Raw genomic sequence first — 15,598 nt, 5'->3', positions numbered from 1 at the left:
AATTTCTTGATGGGCAAAATTAGACTTACACCATGGGATAATTAGCACTAATCCATGAAACTTGGAAGCAAATTTAACCCAAGTCTCCATTCAAGCCAAACTGGCTTTCAATTATTTGAGGTGTTATTTGGGCACTTTCCTGTTTGCTCATGGGCACAAAAGGCTTTGGCTGTAGACCACAGAGCTGGCAAGACAAAGCAAGGGTTTAATTCTTGGGTGTCTAAGATAGTGACGGCATGATGTTTATACTTCATAGCTAACTTTTTTTTATTATTATTTTTTTTACATTTGTTTATTTTTGAGAGACAGAGAGAGACAGAGCATGAGCAGGGGAGGGGCAGAGAGAGAGGGAGACACAGAATCAGAAGCAGGCTCCAGGCTCTGGGCTGTCAGCACAGAGCCCAATATGGGGCTCGAACTCATGAACCGTGAGATCATGACCTGAGCCGAAGTCGGACGCTTAACCGACTGAGCCACCCAGGCACCCCAATAGCTAACTTTTATTAAACACTAAATACTTCCTAGGTGTTCTTTCAAGGGCTTTAATTGTAGTGTCTTATTTAATTGTCACAACAATCTTGTGAAGTAGCTTTTTGTTTCTCCCATTTAGAAGATGAGAAAGCAGAGGCCCACAGATAGTCAACAATTTGTTCAGGGTCACAGAGGTAGCAAGGTGGGGGGCATGGGATTCAATTTTTGCCCGGTCTGCATTGTACCTGGGCGAATAAAAGGTATTATTGTATCTTTTAAAGCACAAAGCTTTCTTCAACTTGTATTGTTGAAAGTCTGGACAAATTGGTTACGTATGTGACCCAAGAAGAGAAAAGTTTAAGAAAACCTTATTCTCTTTTTGTGGATCCTTATCTTTTTTTTCCCACAGTTATCATGATGTGATGAGGATCTTTCAATCAATTTAAATTTTGCTTCAAAAATTCATTGGATATTACAGTACCTCAGAAATGGGTCTGAAGATCATTTCCAAAGGCAGGAATACAGCTTTGTGGAAGGGGTCTGTTGAGGGACCAGTAGGGAAAGATCCGGGGGCAGATGAAAACGAACCAGGTGGCAGTTCATCAGATGAATTAAAAACTTGCTTCGAGGGAGGGTTTTGATGCCCTGTGGTATTATACAGGTTAATTATCAGCATTTAGCTGTAGCTAATATCATTATCAACCAACGTATGCCTCCTGCCCCACTTCCTTACCATGTTAGGTGTTATGTGGAAGGCCAGGTAATGTGTGGGGAGGGTGAGATTACATTGAATTATAGATCATAGACTTATATTTAACACGTAGGTAGCCAACTTTGTAAAACTTGTTCTTTCTGCCCTACTGGCTAAGAAATTGATGCAAGACCCATATTCTCCTTTGGAACATCAGAGGCCAGTTTGTTTCTGTTGCCCATGCTATTCTTTTCAGAACAAAGAGCAGTTTCTAGTAATTGTAACAACTGAGTCATAAATGCATTCCACCCGTTTCAGATGAAGTTATTCAGTGTTGTGCACTCACCCAGTTCATTTAGTAGATGAATCATTGATGTTTAGGAATTAGTGATACAATATTGAATACAATGTTAGTGATACAACATAAGACCTCTGAACACTAAGAGAATGTCTTTCAGTCAAAGATGGGGTCATAACAGTACCCCAGGATCCCTGTGCTTGGTCAGTTTAGATATTGAAAATGAAGGTTATTTCAAGGACACTTTTTTCCTATTAAAAACAGTAGATACGGGGGCGCCTGGGTGGCTCAGTCGGTTAAGCGTCCGACTTCAGCCAGGTCACGATCTCGCGGTCCGTGAGTTCGAGCCCCACGTCAGGCTCTGGGCTGACGGCTCGGAGCCTGGAGCCTGCTTCCGATTCTGTGTCTCCCTCTCTCTCTGCCCCTCCCCCGTTCATGCTCTGTCTCTCTCTGTCCCAAAAATAAATAAAATTAAAAAAAAAAAAAACAAAAAAAACCCCCCAAAAAACAGTAGATACGTCTTTTATGAGTTTCAAAGTAGACAGAAGGCAAGGACTACTTTCTGATATGTATGTATATATATATATATATATATATATATATATACACACACACATATATGTAATTATAAAATTATATATAAAATATATATAAAATTATATATATTATTGTTAATATATATATTAATGTTTCTTTTGGCAGATACAGCTGGTTCTAGGAAATGCAGAAGGCTGGCAATGGCAAGATAATAAAAAATCTGGTTCAATGGCTAGAGACAGGAAGGACAGTCCTTAGTAATCTCTGGTTCTCTCAGGAATAGCCCTCTGGATTTATTTATCCTAAATTTAAACATTATTTAAATTCCTTCCACTGGCAAACTCTTGAACCTCCTGTCGAAGGTTTGTTTTGCAGTAAAGATTTGCTTCCCCAAACGATTTCTCGTCATCTTTTGTTGTAGGTATAATAGAAATCGCATTGTAAATACTTTAAGAACTTTTAAATACAACTCCTGGTAGGTTTACTCAGTGTCTTCAGTATTTGTATCATTTTGGAAAAATGAAAAGAAAACCCCCAAAAACCATACATCCCTAGTCTTTCGGATGCCTGAAGATATTTGTAGGAAGTCATGATGTTTCTTATTACTTCTTGTTTGAGCAAAGACATTTTTCATGTAAAAAAAAAAAAAGTGGGTTATGGAGGAGTTAGAGTGATCTTGGATCAAAAGTAGGTTGAGATTGAAGGAGTGATCAGGCATCACCACCCACTGGATAAATCAAACTTGGTCTACTTATCTAAAGGTTACAGAAGGAAGTTGGCACAGAGAGGTTGGGAGCATGTTCTGATAACGATGGAAGTACGGACTCAGTTCTTCATAAACGATCTCAACAGAAGAAGGGAGGATAGCCAGTCCGAATGAGAGAACTTTTGAAAATTCAGCTCTCTTCCCAGCCTACAGTGCACATAGGTGTCAGAGATCACGTCACCTGGGCCGAGTGTGACTCATTAATCTGAAGGGTTTATAATATAAAATACGACCACGGTGTGTGGGATAGTACAATACACTCAGGCTTGAATACAGCCCACATTCCTTACTCTCAGCCTCCTTCAGCCCCAAACAGCTTGTGCTAAGCACTTCTGGGAGTCATGATAACAGATGCTTAGCTTTGCGGTGAGAAAACACAGTTGATACAAACCTGAAATTGACTGCTTGCTGTTCATGGTTCTATTATCCCAGGTGGCAATTTATTAAGTTAAGTAAAACTCTAATTCAATTATGTATCAACATGGGAAAATATTGACTTACCTTCTTTTCCTGTTGGAAACTTAAGGAGTATTAAATGCTAGTATTTTGAGGAAGTTCAAATAGCTTTCCTTACCAGTGTCTTACAACATGCCGGGAGAAGACCAGACTCCTTTCCAGGCAAATGCTTGGGTGAATCACAAAAGTTTAGGCAGATACCTTGGCAAGGTATTTGTTAAACTGGGTTTTCTTGCTCCAAGATGGGGAAATTCTTCCCCCCACTCTTTTCAAAGTTTCCATGACTTAAAAACAAAACAAAACAAAACAATGAAGTTGTCTAATTGTTAACTTTGCTCTGTAAGGAAATCAGGTCTTACCTTTTCTTGGACACTCTGGTCTCCTGTATTATCACCTCCATCAGGAGTGACCTTTTGTTAAAATCATATCCATATTCTAAAATGAATTCAAATTCCGTCTCCACTCCAAACGCTCCCTGATTCTCTGCATTTCCAAATATGGAGCTTCTGCTTCCAGGGAGAGATTATTTTGGTTTCCTTAAGGGCTCTGTGCATTCCAGAGGACAAGTCGGAAAGCTGCTGGGGTGCAGGGAATTCTGGCTTATCCTGACATTTTATTCATCCCTTTTTCCCTCTGACCCCCAAGCCCAGTACTTTATCCATGTGAAGTTTTCAACGAACTTCTGATATAGGAATTAGACTATCTTTAGTTGGTAGAAATACTCTCTAATTTTAAGGGAAACGTCACATACACACTGGCTCAAATCATCCAAGGTTCCACATTTAAGGGGTGCCTGGTTGGCGCAGTTGGTTAAGTGACTTCAGCTCCGGTCATGATCTCATGGTTTGTGAGTTGGAACCCTGCGTCAGGTCCGTGCTGACAGCGCAGAGCCTGCTTGGGATTTTCTCTCTCGGCCCCTTCCTGCCCTCAAAAATAAATAAACAAACTTTAAAAAAAGGTTCCACTTTGAAGCTGCAGCTAGAAGAATTGAGCAAGATGATGGGTCCCATTAAAAGCCTTATATCACAGTTCCTTAACATTTGGGTGTAAAGTTACATTTCTCACCCCTATGGTTGCCATTTCTCCGGCTACTTACTTTGAATTCTTTCAAGGCATTTTACTATATTATACCAAAGTTTTTCTGAGTATATGTGGTTATCATAGTGCTTGGCATAGTGTCGTATAGGTGCTTTAAGCTGTTGTTGAGAGACATAATAAACTAATTATTTAAGGGATCTTTTTAGATAAAATGCTTTCATTTCTTGAAATACTTACCTCTTTGGCATTTATTTCCATTAAGACCAGAACAGTGTGTCAGCTTTGAAAGAGATGGTAAGATGGCTTCATTTAATCAATTATCACGACACGGGAGCTATGCTTATAACATAGAAATGCTAAGTCAGACTGATGAAAATATTAAATACAAAGTTAGCGTGATAGGCAAGCCCTAATTAGGATATATGTCACGTACGGGTCTGAGAGGTGCTTGTGTCCTCGCTTCGATGTGGAAAGAGATGGAGGTGGGTAGGTGTTGGTGATGGGGACAGTGGAGAGCTCCTGTGGTTCCCAGTCATGCTCGGCCATCCCTGCCCATGGTCGCCATGGGGCTTGTGGGGGCTCCGCAGGCCCATGGTCGGTCCTGGAAACCCCTCTCCCGACCCCTGACATTTAACTCTCCTTTCTCCCCTGACAATACAACACAGAAGGTGGAGGGCCCTTGTGTCTATTTGCCCCGTCCGTAAGGGGCCTTTCATCTGTTTTAGCATGAAAAATTCTTTAAGAATGTACTATTATTTCATCAGTGAAATCCTCAAATTTTAAATTAAATCCATAGGTTTGGTTTAGCAACCGCCGTGCAAGATGGAGGAAGCAAGCTGGGGCCAATCAACTGATGGCCTTCAACCATCTCATTCCGGGGGGGTTCCCTCCCACCGCCATGCCGACTCTGCCAACATACCAGCTGTCGGAGACATCTTACCAGCCCACAGCTATTCCGCAAGGTATGGGGGAAGGGGGAGTCCAGGGGTTGAAGCGCAACTCCCAAGGCTTTCTCTGCTGCTTGTTTTACACAGCCAGGGGAACCCGGGGCGATGCTGACGTTGTTGCTACTTGTAGGTTAATTGCATGGTATCAGGTGATCCTACATGTACCTGTCACATTTCAGAAACATAGTTGGCTCTATGACATTATTTGGATCTCTCTAGACGAACCGTGCTACAATGTAATACTATTTCATGATTTTAAAACAAAAACAATCAATGAGACCAAACAAAACAGCTCTCCTAAATCAATATGGGATTAGCTTTGGCTTTATTAAAATTTTACTTCGTTTGAACTCCAGTCTGCAGTTAACTAAAGTCCTATGATGGTTACTAACAATAGTAATCGAGCGAAGGTAAGCTTTGATAAAGTCACTGCTGGATGGCATACAGAGGTAAATGGGATAAGTGATAAATTACTTGGGATTACGAAAGATAGCACTGCAGACGTTCCACACGAATATTTAGGTGCTTTGAAAGTACGTTTGACCGGAGGCATCTGGGTGGCTCGGTCGGTAAGTGTCTGACTCTTGATCTTGGCTTGATCTTGGCTCACCGTTGGTGAGTTCGAGCCCTGCGTTGGGCTCCGGGCTGGTAGCAAAGACCTTGCGTGGGATGCTCTCTCTCTCCCTCCCTCTCTGCCCCTCCCCTGCTGGTCCTCTCTCTCTTTCTCTCTCTCTCAAAAATAAATAAACATGAAAAAAAAAAAAAGAATATTTGACAAGAAATGTGAGCCTTGCGATTCTGACACTGGTTAATCCTTACCCTGATTAATAACATTCGCTACCAAAATAGGCTCGTTATCATTGTTAACGTGATTTCTGCTCTGGTTTTCTGGGTGAGTATGCCAGGAAAGTATGGACGTCAGTTATGTACTTGTGCGTAAGTGCAGAGATGTGGCTGTGGCTGTTACGAGTGGCTCTATACGCATGTTATGGAATGCAGTTTGAAATTACTCTTTGGTCTGAGCGGTAGATACCGCCGGTGGCTCGGTGATGTGACCGTCTTCTGCTGGCCTGCACCGGTGCCTCCGAGCTGACAGTCTTCTCCCTTGCAGCCGTGTCGGATCCCAGCAGCACCGTTCACAGACCTCAGCCTCTTCCTCCGAGCACAGTACACCAAAGCACTCTTCCTTCGAACCCAGACGGCAACACTGCCTACTGCCTCCCCAGCACCAGGCATGGATTTTCCAGCTATACAGACAGCTTTGTGCCTCCGTCTGGGCCCTCCAACCCCATGAACCCCGCCATTGGCAATGGCCTTTCACCTCAGGTCAGTCCCGTGTTTCCAGACAGACGATTTGCTGTATACTAGAACCGAACAGTCAATTCCCCGAGGCGGTCGTATAATGAATTGCCAAATTTAAACCATAATGTATTCTTTCTACAAGCCACATGATTTCAGTTTTCTGGTTTCCTTTCTCTCCACCCTTCCTACGGGCCCGTATCAAAAGTTGGAGCTTGGACTTAAAACCCAAGTGATTTTTAAGGTCATCGTGGATATTCTGTGTTTACACCGAGTTGTCAAGGGAGTGGTTGGCTCCACCCCTAGGTCTGAGCTTTGGGTCAGAAGCTCACACACATTTGTTGCTGTTGTTGTTGTTGTTGTTTTCAAAAAGGTACTTGATCAGCTGATACGGTTGTGAACAAAAGCACCCAATATGAAAACACCAAAGCTTTTATAAAGCGATCGGAGGGGAAGCAAACAAATTGCGTGGGGAGAGATCAGCTGATGACTACAGAACTCTGGGATAAATGAGTTATAAACACACAGATTAGGAGAATTACTGCTACTTTGGGAATATATAGATATTTGAATGTTGTAATTGTTTTTCTAATTTGCATTGGACTGTGAGCCTTTCTTCAGAGATCATATTAATAAATTGCCTTGGTAATTGCATGTTGGAGGGTTGGATAAATTTCCTACATGTGGCATCTGTGTGAGGTTGACATTATTAGCACTGGTTTAAATACAGATCGCTTGATTTTATTGAGAGCTCTTGGCCCAGGTGGCGAGGATAGCTGCCCACTAAATTTGGAGAAATGTCACAAAGGGGTTGCAATCTATAATTGCAATCAAGAATCTCTTCAGGGCGGAGAGTGAGAGTTTTAACAGCTTTATCTTTTCTTAACCCCCTTTTTCCTCTTGGTGGTGAGAGAAACAGAGAGAAGCTCAGAATGACAGAAATGAAAAGTGAAAAGACAATTATACTCAATTACACACTAATCACCGACTATCACCGCTGCCTAAGCACCAAGAGGGCATTCTAATAGGCAGAAAATGAGATTTTAATGGCACAAAGGGTGGCCAAAATAACGACTCATATATCTGCGCCTTCTTCGTTTTCTTCAACTTGTGGTTTGTGTGTTGGGAGTGCAGTTCCTGGGCTCTGCACGAGGGTGATAACTCTGAGCAGCTGAAAAGTTCAAAGCCGTCGGAGTTGAAAAGAATGAATAGCAAAGGCAATGAAATAAACATTTCTGCCTAAAGGCAAAAGTTCATAAATCCTTTTTTGTAACAGTCAATGTAATTAAGTTTCATAGATTCCTATAGCACATCCTGGGATAAGAAATAAGAGGTGGCTTTAAACCTCGGCTGAAAAATAACAACATGAAAACAATGAACGTGCTTCCTACAGGACTCTAATACATTTAATTTCCAAGTGCTGGCATTTGTAAATGTGCTTTTGCATGAAAACCATAGACTTCGATTAGTAGATTCCTCTTTAAAATGCCCAGATTTAGAGGGTATAAGCTTCTTCCACAGTTTAGAAGTTACATCAGAAGTAGTTATCTCTGCGGTTTTTAGCATCAGTAGTCTGGGGCCATAGCAGAGCTGTTTTGAACACGGTTTGGTTGAATGTTTTAATAAAAGTAACCCTCAATAACCCTAACTGCTTCTGTAAGGTGAGACCCAGCACTCCCTTGGCATTTCTTTCCTGTTCAGCGGCAACCGGAAGAATGACACAAATCTGTATTCTAGAAGTGAAACTCCTGGCTTCGTGTAAGCGTATGAGCTTGTATGTTATAATCAGTATATTATATGTTTTATATTATATAATTGGAGCTACTAGCACTTAGTCTTGAAACTGTTAATCTTTCATTTTATGATTCCAGAGTTGACAGTAGAGTGGGAATCATTCCAATATCAAGCAATGGAAAATTCCACAGGCAACTCCTCTAGTATTTCTTTTCTATGCTCTTCCATATTCTGTTAATTTCTCACCTATTACTTCATAGATATTCAGGATATTTTGCATTTCAGCCAGACATTTCCCCCTCAAACTACCACGAGGAATCCATGTTGTTTTAGTCCTCACAACATCCCCAGTGAGTTGGAAAAGGGACAAATAATGCATGATGAAATTCCTCCTTATTTCTTCAGGCAGAGTTGGGGAGTGAAAGATGGCGAGTGGATCAGAATCATGCCAAACATTTAAAAAACAACAGAGTAGGAGAATTGGAAATTAGAACTTGGATTTCTATAGCTTTGGGATTCATCACTTCTCAGGATCGCCTCTGTTTAAGCAAGGGGGGAGGACCAAGCCTTGGTTGTTTGGCTTTGTTAGGAATATTGTAAAGACAACTTGAAGACGAGGCCACTTTGAACAGCCCGGTTTACCTATTAACCAAAGAAGAGAGTAAAGAAAGGGTCTTTAGGGGCACCTGGTTGTCTCAGTCAGTTAGGCATCCGACTCTTGGTTTTAGTTCAGGTCATGATCTCATGGTTCACGAATTCGAACCCTGCATCAGGCTCTGCACCAACAGCATGGAGCCCGCTTGGGGTTCTCTCTCTCTCCGCCCTCCTCTCTCTCTCTCTCTCTGCCCCTCCCCTGCTCACTCTGTCTCTCCTTCAAAAATAAACAAATAAACTTAAAGAGAAAGGGTCTTCAGCCTTATGACTTATTATATAGAAGTGCTTATTAACATGTTAGATCATATGATATTCAAAATGGAACTAATCCTTCCATGTCTCCTCTTCCTCTCCTACTCCTCCATTTCCCCTGCTTCTCTCTGGACCATCTGATATGCAGACAAATCAACCGAAGCTCAGAGAGCTTGCTTGAGGCCTGCTGAAGACCACCAGATAGAGATTTGAGGTTGGAAGCTGGGAGGCTTGGCCCATAGTAGGATCTCCCCCATGAGAGTACACAGTTGGGCAAAGAGGAAACAGGTTTCATGAAAAATAGCAGCGGGTCGGGGGGGGGGGGGTGGCTTTTGTCATATTTTAAAATCATTTAGTAGAGACAAATTTTCTAAACTTTTGGTTCAGGTTAACCGATACTCTTGCTAATACATTTTGTACATGCTTTTTCAGCTTCACTCAGTTTGTCTACCAATCTTTTAACTTCCCCCAATAATAAAGGTACTACATGGTTATTGTAGAAAATGGAAAACATTTTTTTAAGAGTGTCTTCAGAGTGGAAAAAAAAACCTCCCCTGGGCAACACTGTTAATATTTTTGCATATTGCCTTCCAGCTTTTTTGAGTCTTACGCCTTTAAAGAAACATATAACTGGGGGCACCTGGGTGGCTCAGTCAGTTGCACATCTGACTTCGGCTCAGGGCATGATCCCGCGGTTGGTGAGTTCGAGCCCTGCGTTGGGCTCTGTGTTGTCAGCGCGGAGCGCGCTTTGGATCCTCTCTCCCCCTCGCTCTGCTCCTCCCCTGCTTACACTCTCTCGGAAATAAAGAAACTTTGAAAAAAAATATATATATATATAACTGAGATACTAGTGTATATAGCTTTCTTCTTTCTACCTCTACATTTCATCAGAGGCCTTTCCCTACCTACTAACTTAAATGGAATTGGGCCTAGTGGTTTTGGAGTTATTACGGTCAATTCATTGTAGATCTTTCCAGTGGAGGCTGGTTGACATGTGGAAAATAACTTGCCCATTTTATTTGACTCTTTTTCTAGTGGTGTTGGCCATTCACACTTGGAACTCACGAACTAGAATGTGTGTGAACTGTGATGGCATGGGCTTTCTAGTTTCCTGTCAAGAAATTAATAGACACCACCATAAAGGAGGGCGGATTGTTTCTCTGTGTGTGCGTGCGTTTCTTTTGGAGCCTCCAACACGTCTGCTCCCTCAAGCAGAGCTTCCTCTGAAGCTTGGAATCGGAGCCATTAGCCAAATGGCATTTCTTAAATGTCCTCAGTGCTTTTCTCAGGGAGGGTCTCAGCCTCATGAGGGACAGGTGTGAAGCAGCGACTCAGGAAGGTCACACTGGTCCAGCTGGCCAGATTTGAGCAGCAGTGGACTGACACGTATCTGAACAAAATATCAGAATATTGACAAAACCTGTTAGGAACTTTGGGCATGGCCTTCCTCGAGTTGCTGAAAGGGTCTGTGCACCGCCTAATCGTTGGCAAGTTTATCTTGTTCTGAGGAAATCAGTAACTATATCTGAGGAACACGGCCATTTTTCTTATGGGAAAACTGAGGCCAGTGCAACACGGTCATCTAAATGACAGGGTGAGTTACCGGCGGACTTATGAGCCAAATCTCTCTCTCTTCCAATTGTTATTCTTGTATAAACACAAAGTACACACATTTCGCTTGCTGAAGAAGCGTCATAGCCTAGCATGTTTTCCATAGGCTCTGGCACTGACGATATTTGACCTGATTTCCCTGCAGGCGTGGCCAAAAGCTTCACAAATGGAGGGTTTGCCTTCATATTCCCCTAAAGACTGGATCTGTCAGGGGGACCTGAGGCAAGAGTCTCAGTGATGGGTGACAGAGGGGATAGGCTATGGCCCGAACCTTTTCTGCCGTCTCTGAATTGCATTTTGTTTGAACTACATAACGCCTTTAGGAGATGGGGCTTGTATCATGAATGACAAACAGCCCCGGAGAAGAAAACCATTTGAGTCACTCTAGCGAGGACTTCCCCTACCCCCCTCGCCGTGGTAGCAGCCTTCTTTCGAAAAGTTGTGTTCTCTTGGTGTGGGGACAATGCAGACAGAACGCAGGGAAATAGAGACCACGCGTTTCCCCCTGCAGACCCGGATGGCATGTTACCAGCACCTTGCTGCACATGCAGGAGAGAAAAAGGAATGTCGACTTGGAGTATGAAGTGCCGAGGAAATACTACCAGATGCTTAAGACATGAGACTAATTAACATTTGGCCCATGTTCTTCCAATTAACTTTCCTTTGCAAGAAACACTCCCCTCACTGCCCCGCCCCCCGCCCTGGAACACACATAGCCAAACCCCAAAAACAAGGCCAATTAATTTCACAAACTTCTATCATTTCGTGCCCCACCCCCATCCCACGTCTACAGTCACTGCAGTTTTTGGTCACAGCTTCTAATGATTTCTTGAGTAAAATACAGTATCGGTGGGGTTACATGGTTTCTAGAAAGCTCTCTCTCCTTTTTTTTTTTTTTTTTTTACTGTTATGTTGTATACAAAAATGGGCCAACTTGGCTGCATTTAGGGTTCATCAACCATTGCAAATGATTCTTCAAATGTTTTGGGTTTGGTAAAACCTAAAACACATTTTGCCAGGCACTTTTCCTCCTTAATTTTTCAAACTGTGTATTTTAGGGAAAATTTGATCCATATGGTTTTGATTCATTTACTCTCATATCATGGACCTTTTTTTTTTTTCTTTTTTTTTCCTACGGAGCCATTTGATATCCAAGAAGCTTTCTGAGCCTTTCCTATGTTCATTTTAAGCATTTTCCTCCTTAAAAAAGAGGAAATCCTCTTTGCAACCTCAGAGGCCATACATTTTTAGTGCTCTCTCGATTCAGCAATACTTAAAAATACATTTGGTATAAATCTGGATTATTATGAACACATTTTATGTGTAGAGCAGATGGGCAGATTTTCATTTCTGGTTTATGGGTGAAACCAACGACAAAATAAGAAAATAGGCTTAAATTACAAAAAAAAAAGTTTTGTGTGAAGCAACCTATAACTGTTATTAATAAATCCCCACGGTAAGAACTATGCTCGGAGACCTCATCTCAAATTTTCGTCCCGGTCTTGGATAAGATGTAACTGAGTAACCAGTACACCTGTCCTATTTCATGGATAATCTGCTGAGGAAAGAAAAAAATTCTCCTGCAGACTCGTTGTGTACAAGGCTTAAAAATGCTCGAATGTTTGCTCGCCGCTCGTCACCTAAGGAACAAAGCACAGGTCTGCACGTCTCATCAAGGCTGTCGACCACTCATCTGTGAAGTCCGGTTGTATCCTCGCAGCTCGGAGGGGATGGGGCAGACCCAAGAAAGAGCCAATAGCTCCTCACAGTAATGAGATCGTGGTTAACGGCAGAGGACAACCAGGATCAACTTTTGTTCTTATTCGCATTTTGCAAAAGAAAACCTTTAGCTCCGCCACCCATCCAGTCGCTTTTAAAGAATAATATTAAAATTGAGATTATTAGTGTGTAATGTATGTAAATTGCATATTTGGTGGCAGCCGTGCCTGTTAGCGAGTGTCCTCATTTCATGCATATATGTATTAGACCGTCGTGGTTCCATTTCAAATTAGACTTCAATTGCTCAGCGCAGTTTCTTTTGACAAACATTTGTTAATCCCGAAACTTATTAGGGAGAAGCATTTGAGTGTTAATATGTGTACACAAAACTCAAGACTGCTTTTGATTTTGCTTGTCATTTTTTTTTTTTTTTTTTTTTGCACCACAGTGTTCGCATTATCTCAGATTCCTTAGCTGCAAGGCCAGTTGATGGTTCTTTGTCCAGCGAAGGAATAAGGGCTAGCTTACCGCAGATCAGCTTGTTACGTGGATGAGGTGTAGTCATTAAGAACGGTCGCGAGGGGTGCTTTTCTGTTTCACGCAAGGAGCAATCTTCTTCACTGTGGCGCGGTAATTCCTTGACCTTTTCTTGTGCCGCTGACCCATGGAAAAGCAGTAAGATTTACCCTGGTGGCGGGGCCGGCTCCTGTTTCAGGAGAGGGGTTTTTCTAGACGTTTTCGGGCGTACACGCAGAAGCCGCTTCATGCCAGCCCATTTGTTTTGGGTTGCAGGATCTGTGCCCTCCGCCCTCTTTTATCATTGCAAAGAGCCAGCCCGGCAGCCCATGTCCCAAAGAGGCGCTTCCCTCTGTCTACACTTTCCGGAAAGTCACCTGTGGAGCAAAGAGGAGGGATTTTGATTAAAGAGGTTGGTGGGGTGTCAAACAAAGCTCGGACGGACGGAGAGACAGACATGCCATGCAAAAGCAGCAGCCCTTCCGAGGCTCGAGTCTCATTGTTTCATTTCTGAAGCAGGCGGTGAGCTCAAATCCAAGGCTGCCAAAGCCTCCCGTGTTGAGGAAGGCTCCAGGATGTTTATGACCATAAATGAGCCCATTTCAGCCACACCAGGATCACTGTTGACCGTGTGCATGTTTCTGTTCCCCGCCTAGGTTTTCAGATGTTCTCCGTGGTGAAAACATCGTTGCTAATCCATCTGTTGAATTCAGTGCAGGCTGTAATTGACCTGGTGCCTTTGGATTTTCTCCGAAGGCTGTGGTTGCTACCCTTACAGAATATGAGGAAAGCCCTGGTTTGTGTCAGCTCTGGCCACAGCCTCTTGAGTTAGTTACAGATTGGGAGAATTTTGAAAGAAACAGCTACTTGGCCAAAATCTCCTTTTGAAAGAAGGGCGGGAGCAGCATCAATGACTGAATCTTACATCATCTCACTGAAATGAGCCACAAGCAAACCTTTCTCGCTGAATTAAATTTTTTGTGTGTCTGCTGAGTTGATTTAAATAGAAACTCCATCAGCTGCTCTCTCCTGTACATTGCACAAATCAAACGCAACACGCCCATGGTTTTTAGGCCCATTCGGATTTTTTTAGCTGTGGGGGAGAGAAAAATTGTGTGTGGTTGCTGGGTCTATAACGAAGCTACTAGAATAAAAAGTTTTTCTTTGTCGTCGGTAAAACACAGGAAGACCATGCTGGATCCTAGTGTGAGGCCACTGGTCTGAATCAACCCTTTATATGTGGTTGGAATGCAACGTAAAGCTTTTAATTTATTACTGCATTTGCAAAATGGCAATATCTACAGAAATCTGAATACTTGCATATTTATTCAATTAGGGGCTGAATGTGTGCTTTGTAGTGCAGACGCAGAAGACTGGCTTTAGTCATTAGTTGTGTACTATTTTTTGTTTTCTTTTTTCCTAAAGAAATCTGTTTTTGCGAAACAGTCTGGGTTTCATCAGAGGTGTGTATTTTTCAATGTACTGTATGATATTTAAAAATTACGCTTGACATTTAGCTGGAGTTCGGTAAACCAGAGTTGCTGAGATGAGCGACAGCACTGTTCCTGCTGATTGTCCCTATGAGAACGATGGGGGATTGTGAGACAGTGCATTTTGTAGACTCACAGCGTAGTGTTTCCACCTGGAAGGGGATATTTCCTCCTGGTGAGAGAACCTCAACCCTGAACAATGAAGGAGGCAGGCATTCTTGAAAGAAATATCTTTTTATCTTACAACAAAACAAAACAAAACAAAACAAAACTGATGTCTCATTTTGGACCGTTTGCATTAAAAAAATTTAACTGAACTTCTGATTTAAGAACGCTCCGTAGTGGTGAGCCTCTATTTATGTGTGACTCCACAGGAAAATTTCTAGTTCAGTGTCAGCCCGTCCATGACTCTCGCAGGCAGAATTTTTTCTTTCAGCCTCTGTTGATGTACATCGGTGTGTTTGCACCTTGTTAAAACACGTACCAGGCTGTATTACATAACAAAGCACCCATTCCCCCTTTTACTGTGAGCTTCTAGAGGAGTGGTGCTAGGTCATAATCATCTTTGAACACCCAGAAACCAAACAGCGCCTCATAATCCAGGCTCATTCCCCATAGTGGGCTCCCTGAAACAGTGGTTTGGGGAAAAGGGATTCCGAGTCAACAATTTGATAAGTGTTATCTTTCAAAATCCCAGGGCCCATGAGACTACTAAAGGCTCTGACAAGGCTTGCAGTATGGAAGCATGTTTGTCTAATTCAGTGTTTTCTAATTCAACTGTGGAGCCCTTTTGTTGTGTATTAAACTACCAGGTTTTGTGGAACACTTCCTAGGAATTGCTAAATGAGAGAAAACATGGGTGGAGATCTGCTCATGAGTTGTCCATTTCTAAAACGCTTCCCTTGGTTTTTTTCCGCAAGTGAATTTTCTTTCTATTTAATGTCTGATGTTATCTTTTACTTGGACACATTGTCCGCACCATCCCCACCACCCGTATAATAATAACGTAGCATGCGAAAGAGTAATTCTAAGGAAGAAGCTATTAACTGCTTAATAATGTTTAGATAAGGCAGAGAAGGGTGTAAAGAGAGGCAAGAGAATTCTAGTGACTAGATTGCA

General features: G+C 42.4%; 1 protein-coding gene across 2 annotated transcripts in view; it reads left to right on the top strand.

The window, feature by feature from the left end:
• Nucleotides 1–15,598, top strand: part of PAX3 (paired box 3) — a 97,412-nt gene that overhangs the window by 70,107 nt on the left and 11,707 nt on the right. For both annotated transcript variants that reach the window (XM_011285657.4, XM_019838731.3), the window contains exons 6-7: nucleotides 5,054–5,219; nucleotides 6,316–6,530. In XM_011285657.4, the coding sequence (XP_011283959.1) occupies nucleotides 5,054–5,219; nucleotides 6,316–6,530 (381 nt within the window). The remainder of the gene's footprint in view (nucleotides 1–5,053; nucleotides 5,220–6,315; nucleotides 6,531–15,598) is intronic.

The sequence above is a fragment of the Felis catus genome, chromosome C1, assembly GCF_018350175.1.
Source record: "Felis catus isolate Fca126 chromosome C1, F.catus_Fca126_mat1.0, whole genome shotgun sequence".
In the NCBI taxonomy this organism is placed as follows: domain Eukaryota; kingdom Metazoa; phylum Chordata; class Mammalia; order Carnivora; family Felidae; genus Felis; species Felis catus.
This window is presented reverse-complemented; position numbering and strand designations above follow the sequence as displayed.